Source organism: Gilbertella persicaria (assembly GCF_025201335.1).
Source record: "Gilbertella persicaria strain CBS 190.32 chromosome Unknown B0P05scaffold_31, whole genome shotgun sequence".
Lineage (NCBI taxonomy): Eukaryota > Fungi > Mucoromycota > Mucoromycetes > Mucorales > Choanephoraceae > Gilbertella > Gilbertella persicaria.
Window position 1 is genome coordinate 27,845 of NW_026251992.1, and position 14,659 is coordinate 42,503.

Below are 14,659 nucleotides of genomic sequence, written 5' to 3' on the forward strand. Positions count from 1 at the left end.
TGCATCGACGAATATACCAGTAATAAGTTCATGTTCATTTTTATTAGACCAAAGGCAAAGCGCTCAAAGCCTGGAAACTGCTTGTAGATAGCTGCCCGCCGGACATGCAAAGTGGCACACTCTCATGCCAGTTGGCATGCGAGGCGGGTTGCCAACTGGCACATTATCATGCAATTTAGCAGTCTCTTATGCCAAATATACCAATATAATAGCAATTATATTACTACGCGTATACTTTCTCAGGTCTCCTGGTGTCTCTTGTGACCTCTAATTGTCGTTTCTGCATTTTGCACATATTCAAATACCCACTCATGCCAACTGGCATACTACTATGCGAGATTTTCAGCCAATGACACAGTATCATACCGCTTTGCATGTCCGCTAGGCAATCGGCGTTTCTTCTCTTCCAACCTTACTATCAACAATTTGAGCTTACTCTATCCTTTCGCTAGTTCACTGATTAGTCTACCTACTTCATTTGAGAACTTCTCTTATCTGAATTAAATTCTCAGCTTACTCTGAGCAATGTGCGAACGCATCTTAAATACTTCTGTTTTGGAACTATTTTATTGATATTTTACAGTTCGATCTTTGGGTCATTGTTATAGGCAAATTGACTCCTTTAGCCAATTTATTTTGCATACAGCTAATTTAATACATGACTTATATGCTTCAATTCACCCTACGTATTGCTTTATTTTTCTTTATTCTGAATTGGTGAAATACCTCTTTGATTTGCAGAAGCCAGGATGTCCTCTTGGCGCTGTTTATTTTGTGCAACATATGTACTACTTGGGTTGATCCTTGTTGTATAGTCCTTTGTCTATGATTTATCACAAACAATCAGGTCATAAACACAAATAAAAACAAGTTCTGCTTTAGAACTATCTAAAAGTGAGTTACTGAGAAATTGCAGCATTGTTCTGTATAGTAAAACGACTTTAAATGAAGCGGAGATGCTGGGCTTGGTATTACTTGAGCTATCTGCTGTTGTGTAAGCTCAAAGCCAAAAAGAAAGGAATAAAAGTCAACTTGATCAGACTGTGTTGCGTTGTATGAAACATTCAATGCAGATCGCTTCATAAAAAAAAAAAAACGATGCCTATACAATTACAATCAGTACGAATGCTAAGAAAGACGATAGTTTATAGTCATCAAAGGAACGCTTAAAAGCCAAACAAAACATCATGCTTATAATTTTCATGAAAGCGATCCATAAAGCGAAAGATTAGAGAAGAATGTGGCAATGCTTATCGTGCTACCGAAGGCTCTCTCTCTCTCTTTTTTTTTGCTAATTTCTGTGGATGCCTGAAAATAGAAAAAACAACGGCTAGACTTATGATTATGCACTGAGATCAAAAAATCTCTTGGCTTAATAACATTACAAGTAACACGGTGGATCGGCAGAATATGGCTTTATATCACACGCACGTTATTTCTTTCTTGTACAACAAGATTATCCTCTTGGCAAAACAATAGTCATGCTTTGAGAGTTGCAATGCCTTGAAAAAAGAAGAAAAGATATAATTTTGAATCGCTAATAATCCCGTTTTATTGAATTCATATAAATATAAACATATTGACATAAAATGTAGCATATAGAGAAAGGAAAAAGAGATTACATATATATATACACACACAGATAAATGATCCAAATAGTGTTGTAACTATTGTGGCCACATTGGTCCAAGCCATCCCAATTTACCGAAAGCATTCCAGAGTACGCTTGTCTTATTCACATCAATGCAGCATACTTTCTGAGCTTCAGATTTACGGAACAAGGATTTAGTTTCATAAGCATTTTTAGCAGCCAAGATAAGAGCCCATTTGCATTTCAGGTATTGTTCTGGAGTAAGACGAAGCGTTGCAGCAATTGAAGCTTCATCCCGATGCAATCTGTCATAATAAGGCATATGCTTGATTTTGAGTGGATGTCCTGTATTAAAACATGAGAAACTGTACATCTGAATGGTGCAAAAGAATACATACCTCTCCATTGAACACGTACAGAAGGCTTTCTGTTGAATGAATCAAAAGTAGGAATCCACTCTTCAGCACCTTTGAATGCAGCAGCAACATCAAAATCTGCAGCTAATTCATCGTAGATAAGAGCTGCTTCTGTAGAACGCTTAATAATGTAATCTTCCTTTTCTGCCGGAGCTTGTTTCACGTTGGTCTTCACTGTATTTGCGTTTCGAACACTACTTGTAGGGCGTTGTCTTGGTGTTTCATCACTTTGCTTGACAACAGGATAAGGATAAGGAGAAAAAGAAGGTGATGCTTTTTTGGTATATTTTCTTTTCATCTTATTGGTAACAGTTCCATGAATACATGATAAACTGGATCCTTTTCTATCTGTGAAATTAACAATAAAAGGCATATTGAATGCACCACGAGTAGAGCAGGATGATGGAGAAGGAACTGGGTTTCTTTGTTTGCGAATAGTGCGGGATGTAATGATTTCCGAGGAAGTCTCATTTACAAGAGAAGAGATGGCCATAATCGATTTTTGACGTGGCTCAAGTATAGTCAAAGGATGAGAGGGCGGGGAAGGAGGAAGAGTATAAGGTGATGTCCAATTTGACCGAACAACTTGATCTTCTGGCTTGAAATGAAAGTAGTGGTGATGATAGAAGTGGATATGATTTGATGATGACGAATTATGACCAAAGTTAGGCTCTGAATGCTGTTTGGGAGTAATTGGAGGAGACATGATTATATTATTGTTATTGCTGAATTGTTGTTTAATAAAAGTCATTGCCAAAAAGAAGGATTACTATTTTTTTTCTGAAAGAAAGAGAAAGATAAAGTAAAAGAAAAAAGACATTTTTTAGGCTTTTATATATTGTTGTAAATACGATGACAAAATTAGTACAAGCGCAAAACCGATAATTCGTTTCTAAATCTATATACCAAGACTTTATATTAAATTTGGTGAAAAAGATGCAATTACCTTTTTACTCGAATTGTCATTTTTATATTCTTTTTTTTTGTTTTAGAATCAAGATGGGTCTTTCCCCTCTTTTTTTTTCTGGCATATTTGCTTGCAATCATGCGCTTACTTTCCATCAGAACTAGATTGACATGTAAGAAACCATTTTTTTAAGCTTATTTTTTTTAAATGTCAGAATCCAAAAAGAAAGAACAAGATGTCCATAGTACTTCTTAATTAGGAACTCGAAAGGGTATCAAGTCAGATGCCAAGTAGTACGTCAAACCCGAGGTTTGAGCTCAGAAGGTTAAAATAATAGAGCCATGTACAGCATGCATCTATATAGATAATAAACAGCGGTAATTGATGAATGCTAAGCGTTACACGATCACTTTTTAATATCCATAAAAATAGTCTTCCTTTCTCTTGCCTAATAAATTGCATGTTAAAAAGACAAAGTTTATTGTATTAAGTGATTAAGAAAGAATGGTCCGGCCATCAATGCGAGGGAGCGGTATGATTATAAATAAATGTGTGTATAAATTCTAACTACTAGATGGAGTGTCTTGTTCCTCGTCTTTTGTAAAAGCTTCTGCTTCGTCTAATTCAACATCAAACAAGTAATGGTAGTTCAAAATAAGGTATTTCACAACAGTTTGATGATGCCCTATATTTGACATAGTGGTAGCAAAGGAAGTTGGGCTTGGTGAAGGCTGTAATAAAGTGGGACCAAACACAATAGCCAAATTGGTTGCGTACATGTGGTTTGTAGCCTCAAAATCGGTTACACTAGATAAAAAATAAGATACAATCTTGATATATAGAAACTTACGTGACAAAATGTTCGATAATCCTTTTCAACACTAAATAATTGGAATAAGGTAGTTTTTTGATAATTTTCTTGAGTAAATAAACTCGTTCATCATGATCTTCTAAAGCTATAAATCATATAATTTAGTTTCTGTTGCGTTTTTGTCTTGTTTACCTGCAGCATTGATCAATTCATCATAGTATGTATAGGTCAATAAGGGCTCAGGAAGTTCACGCAGAAATTGCTTCAAGGTATCTGCGACTACATTGATATCAGCCCAAAGGGGATCGCTTAGGTCCACTTTACTGACATCTTTATTAAATGTAGTCTTGAGAGCGCTCACGACAGATCCTGTGCCAGCTACACGATAGATACCTACTTCTTCTAGCCCGCGACGTTCAATTTCTTGAATGCATTTGTCTACCACAAGTGGTATCTGGTGATCGCGTATCAGACTATCCAAAGGGACGCCAAAAACAGATGTTCTGGAAAACGGCTTGGAGCGAGTTTCAGTATTAGGTAAGACGATAGGGTCTACATTGATTGAATCAGCTGCCAAGACACTCTGTCTCTTGGCAGCGCCTTCACGAGAAGAACTATTAATATACTGCATCCAGTCTTGCATGTCTTCTCTGCTCATGCCTTGAAGCAAGTATTGGCCGCCTTCTTCGGTCACAATGCGAAACACAAAATCACGTTTTGTATAAGTACTAGCAACAGAAGTTGTTGCATGAATTAAATTAATGACAGTAGATGCTTTGATGGAAGAAAGATGTGGAAATAAAGATGGATGATCTATATGGAGATGAGGTGGAAATGCAGCCATAGAATGTGGACGAAGCCCCTTCAAAAACGAATTGATACGAGGCATGACACTGTGCTGTTGTAATTGATGTGATGGTAGTGTTGTAGATGATTTGGCTTGATTGGTCTTACGGTCTTGTTTATCTGCCTGTCGAGCTTGTTCTAGCTGTTTCTTTTGAAGCTTGTGTTGAAAGCTAAGCCATTCTTTATCAATACGATCCCTATCTCTAAAATATCGTTTCAGCTTTTCCATTTGCTCAGTCACTAGCTTGTTAAACACAGTCGTACGAGGGCCTGCGCGAAGAACCAAATTGCCTGGTTGCTTTTTGTTTTCCCGAGCTGCCAATTCGCGCAAGTCTTTCCATGTGTGTTTTGATTCGTTAGGAGAAAGAAGGAAGGACATATTGATGCTCTTTGTCTCGACAGGTTGCTCGTCCAAGTCTGTCTGAACGTTCTGAACAAGTCGTAAGAATTGAGTGATGCAACGACGTTTATCGAAATTAATCATATAGTCTCTTGCTTCATAGGCGTCAGGCACATGAAAACAAAGTTCCAGCATGCGCTCAAATATCCACCCGAGGCTAGGAACAAGCCATGGGTGATGTTGTCCAGAAGAAATGGAAGAAAGCGAGTAAGAACTTGATAAAGTGGATGGCCGAGAATGACCAAGCACAGGTTGAGTCTTTTGCATCTGATTCAATAAGCCTTCAAGCGTGTCCAGACTAGCATGACCGTGCTGCATAGCCACATCATGCCATGCTTTAGAGAACAAACGGATTTCTGGACTCACCAAAGCATTGGCAATAGCGTACTCCACAAAGCCCGGTACACGTCCTTCAGGAAACAAGGTCAGCTTTTCGCTCATCGTCTTGCTGGTCAAGACAATCTGTAAGAACTTTTCTATACGTAAAACGCGTGTCTTGGAATCAATATTCATATCGGCAATCTCATGAATGACCCAGCTTCGAATAATGAAATGGATGCAATACAGGTACTGGATAGAGCCAGGAAAAGCAAGTAACAGGTCATCGTCAGAAAAAGCAGAGGGAGAAACAACAGAGCGTCGAGCACCTTCAATCGCAGTAAAGATGTCAGAAACAATGACCTCTTCTGACAAAATGTGGTAGGTTGTCAGGTGGGAAGAAGGTGAATCTATCACAGCCGAAAGTACAGCCGACATTCGAGAAGTACGCGAAGGCTTTCGAGCGGGCAACCAAGCATATAGATCACTGGCTTGTGCTTCAAAAACATCAAACGTTTGGATCCAGTCTTGCATGGTCACTGCGCTGAACAATTGACGAACAACACGATCGACTTGTTCAAGTAATACTTCAGGTGCAAAGGAGTCAACCAGGCTCTTTGCGTCTGCTACTCGAGGTTGACTCGTAAGCGATAATGGCTGGGATTTGTTCGTGACCAATTGTAGTGTCGTATGGTATCGTTGTGTCGTGTTTGTCAATTGGCGGTAAAGACCTTCAATACCCCGAGAGCGCTCAGGATCAAATGCAATGGCCTTCATATCGTAAATGGGAGACATAATTTTTTGAACAAACTGTTTTGATAGTTTGTTTAAGCGCTCTTCAATCACTTCAGCCAGTAAAACAGTATCTGCATGTCCTTGGTGGTCTTTTAAAGGTCGAGACCACTCTTCCAATGCCATTTTGGCATGTTTGAGAAAGCTTGCCACATACCGAATAATTTTGGCTTCGTCTACAAAATCATACGGATGTTCTTCCATCCAATAAAGCAACAGGTTCAAAATGCGCAATTGTATACTAGCCACTTGTTTCCAATCATAAGCATTTACTGTTCCTTGAGCGTGTGTTGGGCTGAAATAGGACTCTAACAGTATCAAAGAACCTTTTCTTTTTAAAGGATGTCGTGCTTTTGTTTTAGCATCTACAAAACGTTGTTGAAACATCTCGAGTAAATGCGCTGGGGAGCAAAAAGTGCGATACGTCGTAAAAAAGACATGGATATATTCTTCTTCATCTGTAGCTATCTTTGAAGGTTGTTGTTGATCAAATCCTTCAGCAAGTGGAATCATATGCCATTGTTCTTTAAGCATGTCTTCGAAAGGAGCAATACTCGTTGCAAGCACATCCACAAGCTGTTCTAAACTACCTGCTTTTAAAGTGACTAAAAGCGTATCATCATCTAAAATTTATGAGCATCAGCTTTTGTGTGTTTATGTCAGTATAAGTACCTTTGGTTGTATCGTGTTCGTTCTTTAAGAGAGCAGTGGCCTTAAAGACCAATTCGCCATGCTGAGTATTCAAGAACATGTCGCCTTGATGCCCATAACTATTTCGGTGTGCATGAATAAATGCCTTTGTAGAGAAAGTACGATGATGTCTATTTGAAATCAAGGAGCCTAGCCAAGTACGACTGTTTTCTTGTTCGAATAAATCACCCAACTTGGTTGGGTTCTCATGATGTGCTAAACGAGTACCACCTGGAGGAAAGCTATAGGTGCGTTGACGAATCATTTTGCCTTGTTTGTTGGTGGAGGGTGCATTGGATTCATGACTTTTTGTAACTGGTTGTTTCTTGTTGGGCAAGAAATAATCGCTTTCTAAAATAGACTTGTTCTTGGTCTTGCGCGACTTTTTTTGCTGACTTAAGGTATCTTGGTGTCGAATATCCAAAATGGTACAACTGTCCAAGATATTGGGAAACTTGAGAGATGCTGTAGAAGGAGGAGCCACATCAGCTACTGTCGCTGTGCTCGTCTTGTTTTGTCGTTGTTGAAAACCTTGACCAAAAATTCTAGGCTCACAAGCAAGGGAACATTCTTGTAAATGCTTATAGTCATGTGGCACAGACATGATATCTGTGACGGAGTGTTCAAAATAAGACTGCAAGGGACCTATGGGCACAATGTCTGGTATTTCAGCAGGTTCAAAACTAGGCTGTCTTTGTTGCCATTCATGTAGACCCGTCGTGATGATATCATGAATAAACTGACATTCTTCAAAATCAATTGTAGGTGTACACAGTGTGTTTTTCGCGTGCTTCTTAAACCGATCAACCGATTGTCGAAGCGTACCAAAAAAAGGTAAACCAGTAGGATGGATCTGTAATACCTTTGAAAAACAAACCATGGCTTGCTTTGACCAATAATCAGCACCTATTTCTTGAGTGAACAGACCGTATTCTGTCAAGAGGGGAACCCAATCGGTTTGGATGTGGCTCACCAAGTCACGATCAACAGCCTTCCATGTCTCTCTTAATCTCACAATGCCAACAGAGCATACGCCAAGCGCAATAGCACACCAACCCATGGTATCACCTAATTCAAACAGATGGAGACCAACACGTATCCAATGAGAGAGTAGCTGAGAGCGCATGAATGTGCAGTCTTCTGTAGTACCTTCATCTTGTTGATTCTCAATCAAGATATGAACCCAAATGAGTTTTGTCAAGAAATGAGGTGATGCAGGCGTAAACACAAGTGAGTTTGACATTTGAATAGGTATTTGTGGTCGAGGCAGAAACGACAATGGATTCAACAGATCTTGGCCAAACTGGTTGTATTTGATTGTATGAAATAAACAAATCTGTTGTGCAAAACTAAATGTATCCATTGACAAAAAGAGACTCGGTGTCAATCCTGTAATCAACAAATTTGATAAATTGATAGAATCTCGACGTTTATGATTGCTATGATGAGCCTTGATGTTTTCTATGTCTGTTGAATCCTCTTGTTCTTCAGTATGACTACTAGCAACTAACAAAAAAAAAAAAAAAAAACATATGAACACAAAATGCTTATCGCATCACCCTGATTACCTAAATTGACAGTGGAACTATGTTCATGTGTCTTTTTTGCGTTTTCATGGACTATCTTGAGTACTAAATCTTTGGTTTCTTTTGCTTGTGGATGGCTCAAGGTACTCAAGATATCCACCATGCCTGTGGCTACATCCCCTATCACGTCTAAAGCAAACTGTTGACACCAACCTCTAAACAACTGAATCACACGCAGCTCTGTCGCCTGAGTCAAACACGCCTTGATTTCATTCAATACGCGTGATCCTGTCGTGAATGTGGACCAAGTCAACAGAAACGTGTCTGAAAACACTGAGTCCTCCTCTGTTGTCAGCAACTGATGAACCAGTGCATGGATGGTTGTACAGTGATTTTCGGACCGATGACTCCGATTTAGCTCTTGTGTAGCGTCGTACATCCTGCTATGAAGCATGCTGATCCAAGCTTGACCTAGATCACCGTACTGTGTTGAATAGGTCCCTATCTTTGTCTGTTGGAAAAACAGGCTGAATTGAAACACATCTCGGTCATGAATCTGAGCTTGTAATGCATGAAGAGGATAGTCTGTCTTTATCTTCCATACATTCTCTATTCGACGGCATACGTACAGTGCCTCTTGAGCAAGGACTAAATACACTTGTTGTTTAGGCTGTTGTGTGGTCTGGTTCAGTTCCATAAAGATCGTGCCATACAATGACAAAGAATGAGAAAAAAGAATCTGTTGTGCTTCTTGATCAAATTCAGACGCCACAGGACTCATTGTCATGGAAGCACTGGCAATGCTGCTGGCAGATAAAGAATAAGTCAATGAAGGCTGGCTCTGGTGTTTGTGTTGACTGGTAGGAGACAAAGGAAAGAGAGAACGAAGAGGAGATTCAGAAGCAATCTTATAGAAATACAACTTGTGTCCTCTGAGAACTACTTTGTACAGTTTCCATCCACGATCCAGTTTTGCTTGTCGATGAAATGGTTTGAAATCAGATTTTTTGTACAGGTAGCCTTCTTTCAAGATGATCAGACTGTTTCTCTTTTCTTCTTTTTCATCATTGATGGCCATGGTGTTGGTTGAATTTCTACGACGAGTGGTTATATCGATAGGTGATGTTGTAGGTTGAGTGAGTGAGTCAATAGCCATCATTGACATAGGTCGCGTATTTTTCGTCTTTGATGTAGAACAAGAAGAAGAAGAAGAAGAAGAAGAGAAAGAGCATGTATTGGAGTCAGGCATAGACTGATGATCCTCATCATGCTGTTCTAAGTTATCAATGGACCATGATTTCATATTTGAAGAACTAGAAGGACGAGGACTGGTTAACAATGGTTGTTCTGTATTGGAGACAAAAAACCGATGTTTTAGAAATGAAAAAGCGTTGCGAGAAGACGAATTCTCTTCAGACGACCGTGGTGAAGTGGAATTTCTCTTTGTCTTTTTTGATTTCATCACCCCAAACTATTTTTAAAAGAAAGAAAAAGAAAAAATATAAAAAAGCGGCAAAAAATAATGAAAAAAAAAAAAAGTTCTTTCTCCTCCCACCCCTCCTCATTTTTTTTTTTTTTTTGTTCTTTTGATATTGTCCCTCCCCCCCTCCTCCCTTCTTTATTATATATATATATATATATATGCTCCTTAACTCTTTTTTATAACAAGTATTCTATTTTATTCTGCATGATTAAAGAGATAACTAACACTTTCACCATTGTGCTACACAAATAAATATAAGAAAACAATGCAATAAAAAAAGCAAGTCACTTACTGTTCTTCGAATGGCTTCTGCTAATGTATAAGAAATATCAATGACTACCAATTTAGAAGATTGGTCCATTTTTTCCTTTGGAATAGGGAAGGTATTGGTGACAACCAACTATAGAATATTAGGAGATCAAATCAAAGAGGGGAGGGGAAGCATTGTTTTACCTTGTATACACTATCACAAGATTCAATCTTTTGAATAGCATCTCCACTCAAGACACCATGAGTAGCAATGATATACACCTTATCAGCACCACATTTATGAACCAAATGTTCAGCAGCATCCAAGAAGGTACCCACATTATCGATAATATCATCCTATCTCTAGGCTTAATCATCTCTATCCATCATGGGGGGGGTGTACACTTACAGTCAAAAAGGCAATCTTGTCCTTGACATCACCCACCAAAGTAATTGTACTCTCACCATCCTTATCAGCAACCACACTGACAGCAGCATTCAAGATATCGCCATTCGTGCCCGCTTCATTCAGAGATGAGATGGAAGCAGTCAAATCATCTTCTTCGTTATCGTCTTCTTCATAAACACGCACACTGTCACCTTCACCATGCTTGGGCATGCCACTGTAAGGACGGTTGTGGCCTTGAGGACCCATACGAGAACGATCCTTGTGAATCAAAGCAAAATCAAGACGAAGAGCATCAGCTAAAGAAGTAACTCTGTCTGACATCAGTAACATCTATCTTATATCTTGTCTCTATACCTTTTAGCACCGCCTGCATTCTTGGACACAATGACACCGTTTTGCCAGTTGGGAACACTTTGTGTGATCCAACGGGCAATAACAGGTTCAGCATACAGATTATCAACAGGGCGTTGAAAGAAACCTTGCATTTGTGAAGCATGAAGATCCATGGTCTAAACAGAATAAATATATTTCTTATGTATGTATATATATATATAACTTACAATGATATGGTCAACACCAGCAACAGCCAACATGTTAGCAACAACTATTATGTCTCGTCAATAACAAAAAGAAAAAATAGAATCCTATAGTATCCCACTTACGTTTGGCAGTAATACTTGTTCTACCTTTACGCTTACTTTGTTTACAGTAAGGAAAGTAAGGAAGAACAGCAGTAATACGCTTACTTGAGCCAATACGAGCAGCTTGAATCATGATACAAAGCTCAATAATATTATCATTCATATTGTTGCTACCACTTTGGATAATAAAAACATCCTCGTTACGAACAGAAACACCTATACATGTTGGTAATTAGTCACTTATGTATGATCATTTAACCTACGTATTTCAACATTGGTTTCTTTATTACTAAACTTCTTTAAAGTACAGTCAGAAAGTGGTGTCCCAAGACGCTTTGAGACAAGAGCAGCAAGCTCAGGGTGAGAAGAACCAGCCAGAATTTTGGTATTACGCATAGTTGCCAATAAGAAAAAAAAAAAGAAAAAAATGGTGTTTTTCTATTTTTTTTTTTGCAAGATGGGCAGTCACAAAGTGTCATATCAATTTTTTAAGCGTGTTATCACATGCCATTAAAGAGGATGTTTATAAATTGAATTTATGCATCGCTTGTTTAAATTCCCTTTTTTCTCTCTTTTTTCTTCTTCATGTCTTCCTCTAGTAAATTCAACAATAAACAGTTTGAACAGCTATTATCAGAAATTCCTTCTTTTTATACTCAACCTACAGTTCAAGAGCCTTCTTTTCGAACCACAGTTGATGATGAACTCACTATGGGCGATGATAGTGATGCTCCTTATGAACATACATTGATGCAATCTGGTTTATTGGACTGGCTTCATGATGCTGGCATCAAAATACCCCAACAACGACTTCAAATGCTGCTTGAACATCTTACACATAAAAATAAATAAATCTTAATTCAATATAAAATGAAGCGTGTGAAATGAGATGAATAATACAGAATACAAAAATACACAACAGGATGGAACAGCCATGGATGAAAAGGGTTCTATTTTATCCAGATGACTCTGTCCGAGTTCGTTTGAAATCACTACATTATATTCATCAGTTCATAGAAAGACATCGATGTGACTTACTTTGTATTGGACAAGCAGTTGTTGTTTGTTGGCATGGCAAAGAAGAAGAGGAAGTGGCATTAAAAAAGAAAGTCATGTTTTTAATAAAGATACTGGCATCTTGTTTAGCAGGTCCTTGGCTGAAATTAGGGTTTCCGTCTGTCCAATGATTAAACATAACTCGACTTGGCAATCCCAACACGTGTGTAGTCATTCGATACTTTTCAATCCCATCCACATAAAAGACAGTCAAGTTAGGAAACCAATCAAAACGGTATTCATGGTAATCTAAAGAAGGATCAAATCCCAAGATAGATTCACCATGGGTTAAGGGTGATGCTCTCCCATTCTCATCATAGATCAATGGGTGCATGGCAAAATAAGCCTGAGGTGGTTGTAACGCACTGACCAATTCAATATCAATTTCACCTTCCGCATGATACAGAAACATGCCTGCCACAGTACCTGAAACAGCACTGGATCTGATAAAACTACGAAATGAGCCATACAATATATCCTGTCTGTCTGTGCCTACACCTCCACATGTGATATCATATCGACTGGCGTTGGCGATCAGATGTGTCTTGACAGCAATTTCAAGTCCAGCTTCTGTGATTTGTACATTCGTTCGCTTAAATGTTCTGGGATACGTGTCATTGAATTTGGCTTGAATCACATAGTTAGAAAAGAACAAGTCTTTAAACGAGTAGAATTGTTCTGGGTCAATCAATGAATGATTTGATTTGGTTTGATCAAAGTCAATATGCCATAATTCTTGCCATTGCGTGTCTTTGTCTTGCTGGTAGCCACAATCACACTGATTTAGGTTGGTAGTCAATTGAATGGCTGTTACTTTTACTATCAATAACACTATTATAAACCAATGCATAAAGAAAAAGGAAAATTAAAATTCCCTTTTGATTTCGGAATTTATTTTCAAAAAAGAATTCTATTGTCTTCTTGATATCTGTGGTTGTGGTTGTGGATGTCTTCTTGATGACATATGCATACCCTATAGATAAATAGATAAATATACACACACACACATATATATATATATATATATATATAAATACCTTCATACTCATGAAATCAATCTCTAATTCTTCTTCTTCTAATACAGAAGGTGCAGCATGAATATTATGGGGTGTTGCTTGTCGATCCGCTATTACAGTTGTTTAATCATACTATACCATAGAGGATACATTACCTCTTCTTCTTCTATCTTGACGAGAAGGAGATGCATTCTGATGTCTATCTAAACCTGCTCTTTTTCTTAAATGTCGCTTGTTATGAACACGGGCATAAGCATCTTTAAACAGATCTTTGACTTCAAATTCAGTCTCTATCTCTTTATCTTCTCTGACTTGTTTCTTTCTTTCTTCAATAGCTTGTAATACCATATCATGTAAATGATGTCTTTCATTCTATACCATTGTCAGTTACAATATACGTTGGAAGTTTTCTTGCTTACTTCATATTCATCTTGTAATAGACTGATTTCTTGATCGAATTGATATTTGGATAGAGATAATTCATAATTCCTATAATAGACTGCATCTTGAATTGTTTGTTCTCGACGTAATTCCATGTCCGCCAATGTCTCTTTAAATGTTGAATGTGTGCCTAACACAAAAGGAATAAGCGCCGATTCAACCTTCATCTTCTTTTACCTAACTGAATAGCTCGAATTTCTTCTTGTAAAGACTGCAATTTCTCTCGATAAATACTAAGTCTATGAGTACATGGATTGAACATGATGTACTTTACTTGTCACATTGTTCCCAAAATTCAGTATCCATCCAACTCATCAAATCTTTGAATTCTCGTATCCGACGCAACATTTTATTCTCATGGTCTATCATTGTTTCTTCTATTGCTGTGTAAGTCAATCTATACATTGCTTAATTTACCTGGCCATCGTTGAAATGAAGAAGAAGGATCGTCATACACATAATCATCTGTTTGTGCAACCTTTGAACCAGTCGTTTGATTTACAGGCTGTTGTATGACTTGAACAGGTGGAGGTGGGGGAGGTGGGGGAGGATGGCTTAATTCTTGTGGTGGATAGACTGGAGGATGCCAATGATAACTTTCTTCTGAATGCCATTTCTGTTGTTGGGGTAAGGGAGGCAATGGTTGCAATGGTCTATAACTAGAGGGTTCATACATAGAAGAGGGTTGATATCTAGCTGGTTGATAATAGTCGGGTGGTGGTGGTAATGAACTCACACTGTTATTATTATTGTTGTTGTTATTATTATTGTTATTATACATGTAAGGAAGAGGTGGTGGTGGTGGTAATAAAGAACTAGGTGGTGAACGCGTAGAACGGTAATAATATGGGTCATGAGATGGTGGTTTTGTCAAATGAGATGATGTAGAAGTAGTTTGGTTTGACATGGTTGGATGTGAGTCTGCACCTGCCTGTGCAACAATAAATCCAAACTGAGGCAACATGATATAAGGAAAGAGAATAAAAAAGAAAGAAAATCAAGTAGATGCCTTTTTATGTTTATGTTTATGTAAGTGTAACAAAATATAAAGAGAGAGAGAGAGAGAA

The 14,659-nt window shown here is 38.1% G+C and overlaps 6 protein-coding genes across 6 annotated transcripts; 1 reads left to right on the top strand and 5 right to left on the bottom strand.

Moving 5' to 3' along the window:
• Window positions 1-1,667: 1,667 nt before the first annotated feature.
• B0P05DRAFT_474045 (uncharacterized protein) lies at window positions 1,668-2,305 on the bottom strand (the record flags this gene model as incomplete). The annotated part of the gene is made up of 2 exons (XM_051574766.1): window positions 1,668-1,936; window positions 1,990-2,305. 2 exons carry the CDS (start codon window positions 2,303-2,305, stop codon window positions 1,668-1,670), a joined length of 585 nt encoding a protein of 194 aa, XP_051432889.1.
• A 1,067-nt stretch (window positions 2,306-3,372) lies between these two features.
• On the bottom strand, window positions 3,373-9,600 carry B0P05DRAFT_549584 (uncharacterized protein; the record flags this gene model as incomplete). The annotated part of the gene is made up of 6 exons (XM_051579149.1): window positions 3,373-3,721; window positions 3,765-3,870; window positions 3,918-6,704; window positions 6,754-8,277; window positions 8,340-8,370; window positions 8,392-9,600. 6 exons carry the CDS (start codon window positions 9,598-9,600, stop codon window positions 3,478-3,480), a joined length of 5,901 nt encoding a protein of 1,966 aa, XP_051432890.1. The 3' UTR covers window positions 3,373-3,477.
• Window positions 9,601-9,899: 299 nt separating this feature from the next.
• B0P05DRAFT_549591 (phosphoribosyltransferase-like protein) lies at window positions 9,900-11,477 on the bottom strand (the record flags this gene model as incomplete). Its single annotated transcript, XM_051579150.1, has 8 exons — window positions 9,900-10,020; window positions 10,073-10,180; window positions 10,234-10,386; window positions 10,439-10,748; window positions 10,793-10,947; window positions 10,999-11,042; window positions 11,101-11,295; window positions 11,343-11,477. Coding segments are annotated over 8 exons (1,145 nt in total), but the record flags the coding sequence as incomplete, so codon positions are not given.
• Window positions 11,478-11,664: 187 nt separating this feature from the next.
• On the top strand, window positions 11,665-11,931 carry B0P05DRAFT_588957 (uncharacterized protein; the record flags this gene model as incomplete). The annotated part of the gene is made up of 2 exons (XM_051582700.1): window positions 11,665-11,677; window positions 11,747-11,931. 2 exons carry the CDS (start codon window positions 11,665-11,667, stop codon window positions 11,929-11,931), a joined length of 198 nt encoding a protein of 65 aa, XP_051432892.1.
• Window positions 11,932-12,008: 77 nt separating this feature from the next.
• B0P05DRAFT_179190 (concanavalin A-like lectin/glucanase domain-containing protein) lies at window positions 12,009-13,314 on the bottom strand. The gene is made up of 3 exons (XM_051573155.1): window positions 13,307-13,314; window positions 13,173-13,261; window positions 12,009-13,108 (listed from the first exon to the last, which is right to left on the bottom strand). The coding sequence occupies exon 3, from the start codon at window positions 12,983-12,985 to the stop codon at window positions 12,086-12,088; it is 900 nt and encodes a 299-aa protein (XP_051432893.1). The 5' UTR covers window positions 12,986-13,108; window positions 13,173-13,261; window positions 13,307-13,314; the 3' UTR covers window positions 12,009-12,085.
• Window positions 13,017-14,655, bottom strand: B0P05DRAFT_549600 (uncharacterized protein). The gene is made up of 7 exons (XM_051579151.1): window positions 14,010-14,655; window positions 13,867-13,969; window positions 13,770-13,825; window positions 13,571-13,722; window positions 13,307-13,523; window positions 13,173-13,261; window positions 13,017-13,108 (listed from the first exon to the last, which is right to left on the bottom strand). The coding sequence occupies exons 1-7, from the start codon at window positions 14,554-14,556 to the stop codon at window positions 13,046-13,048; spliced, it is 1,227 nt and encodes a 408-aa protein (XP_051432894.1). The 5' UTR covers window positions 14,557-14,655; the 3' UTR covers window positions 13,017-13,045.
• Between the last annotated feature and the right edge of the window lie 4 nt (window positions 14,656-14,659).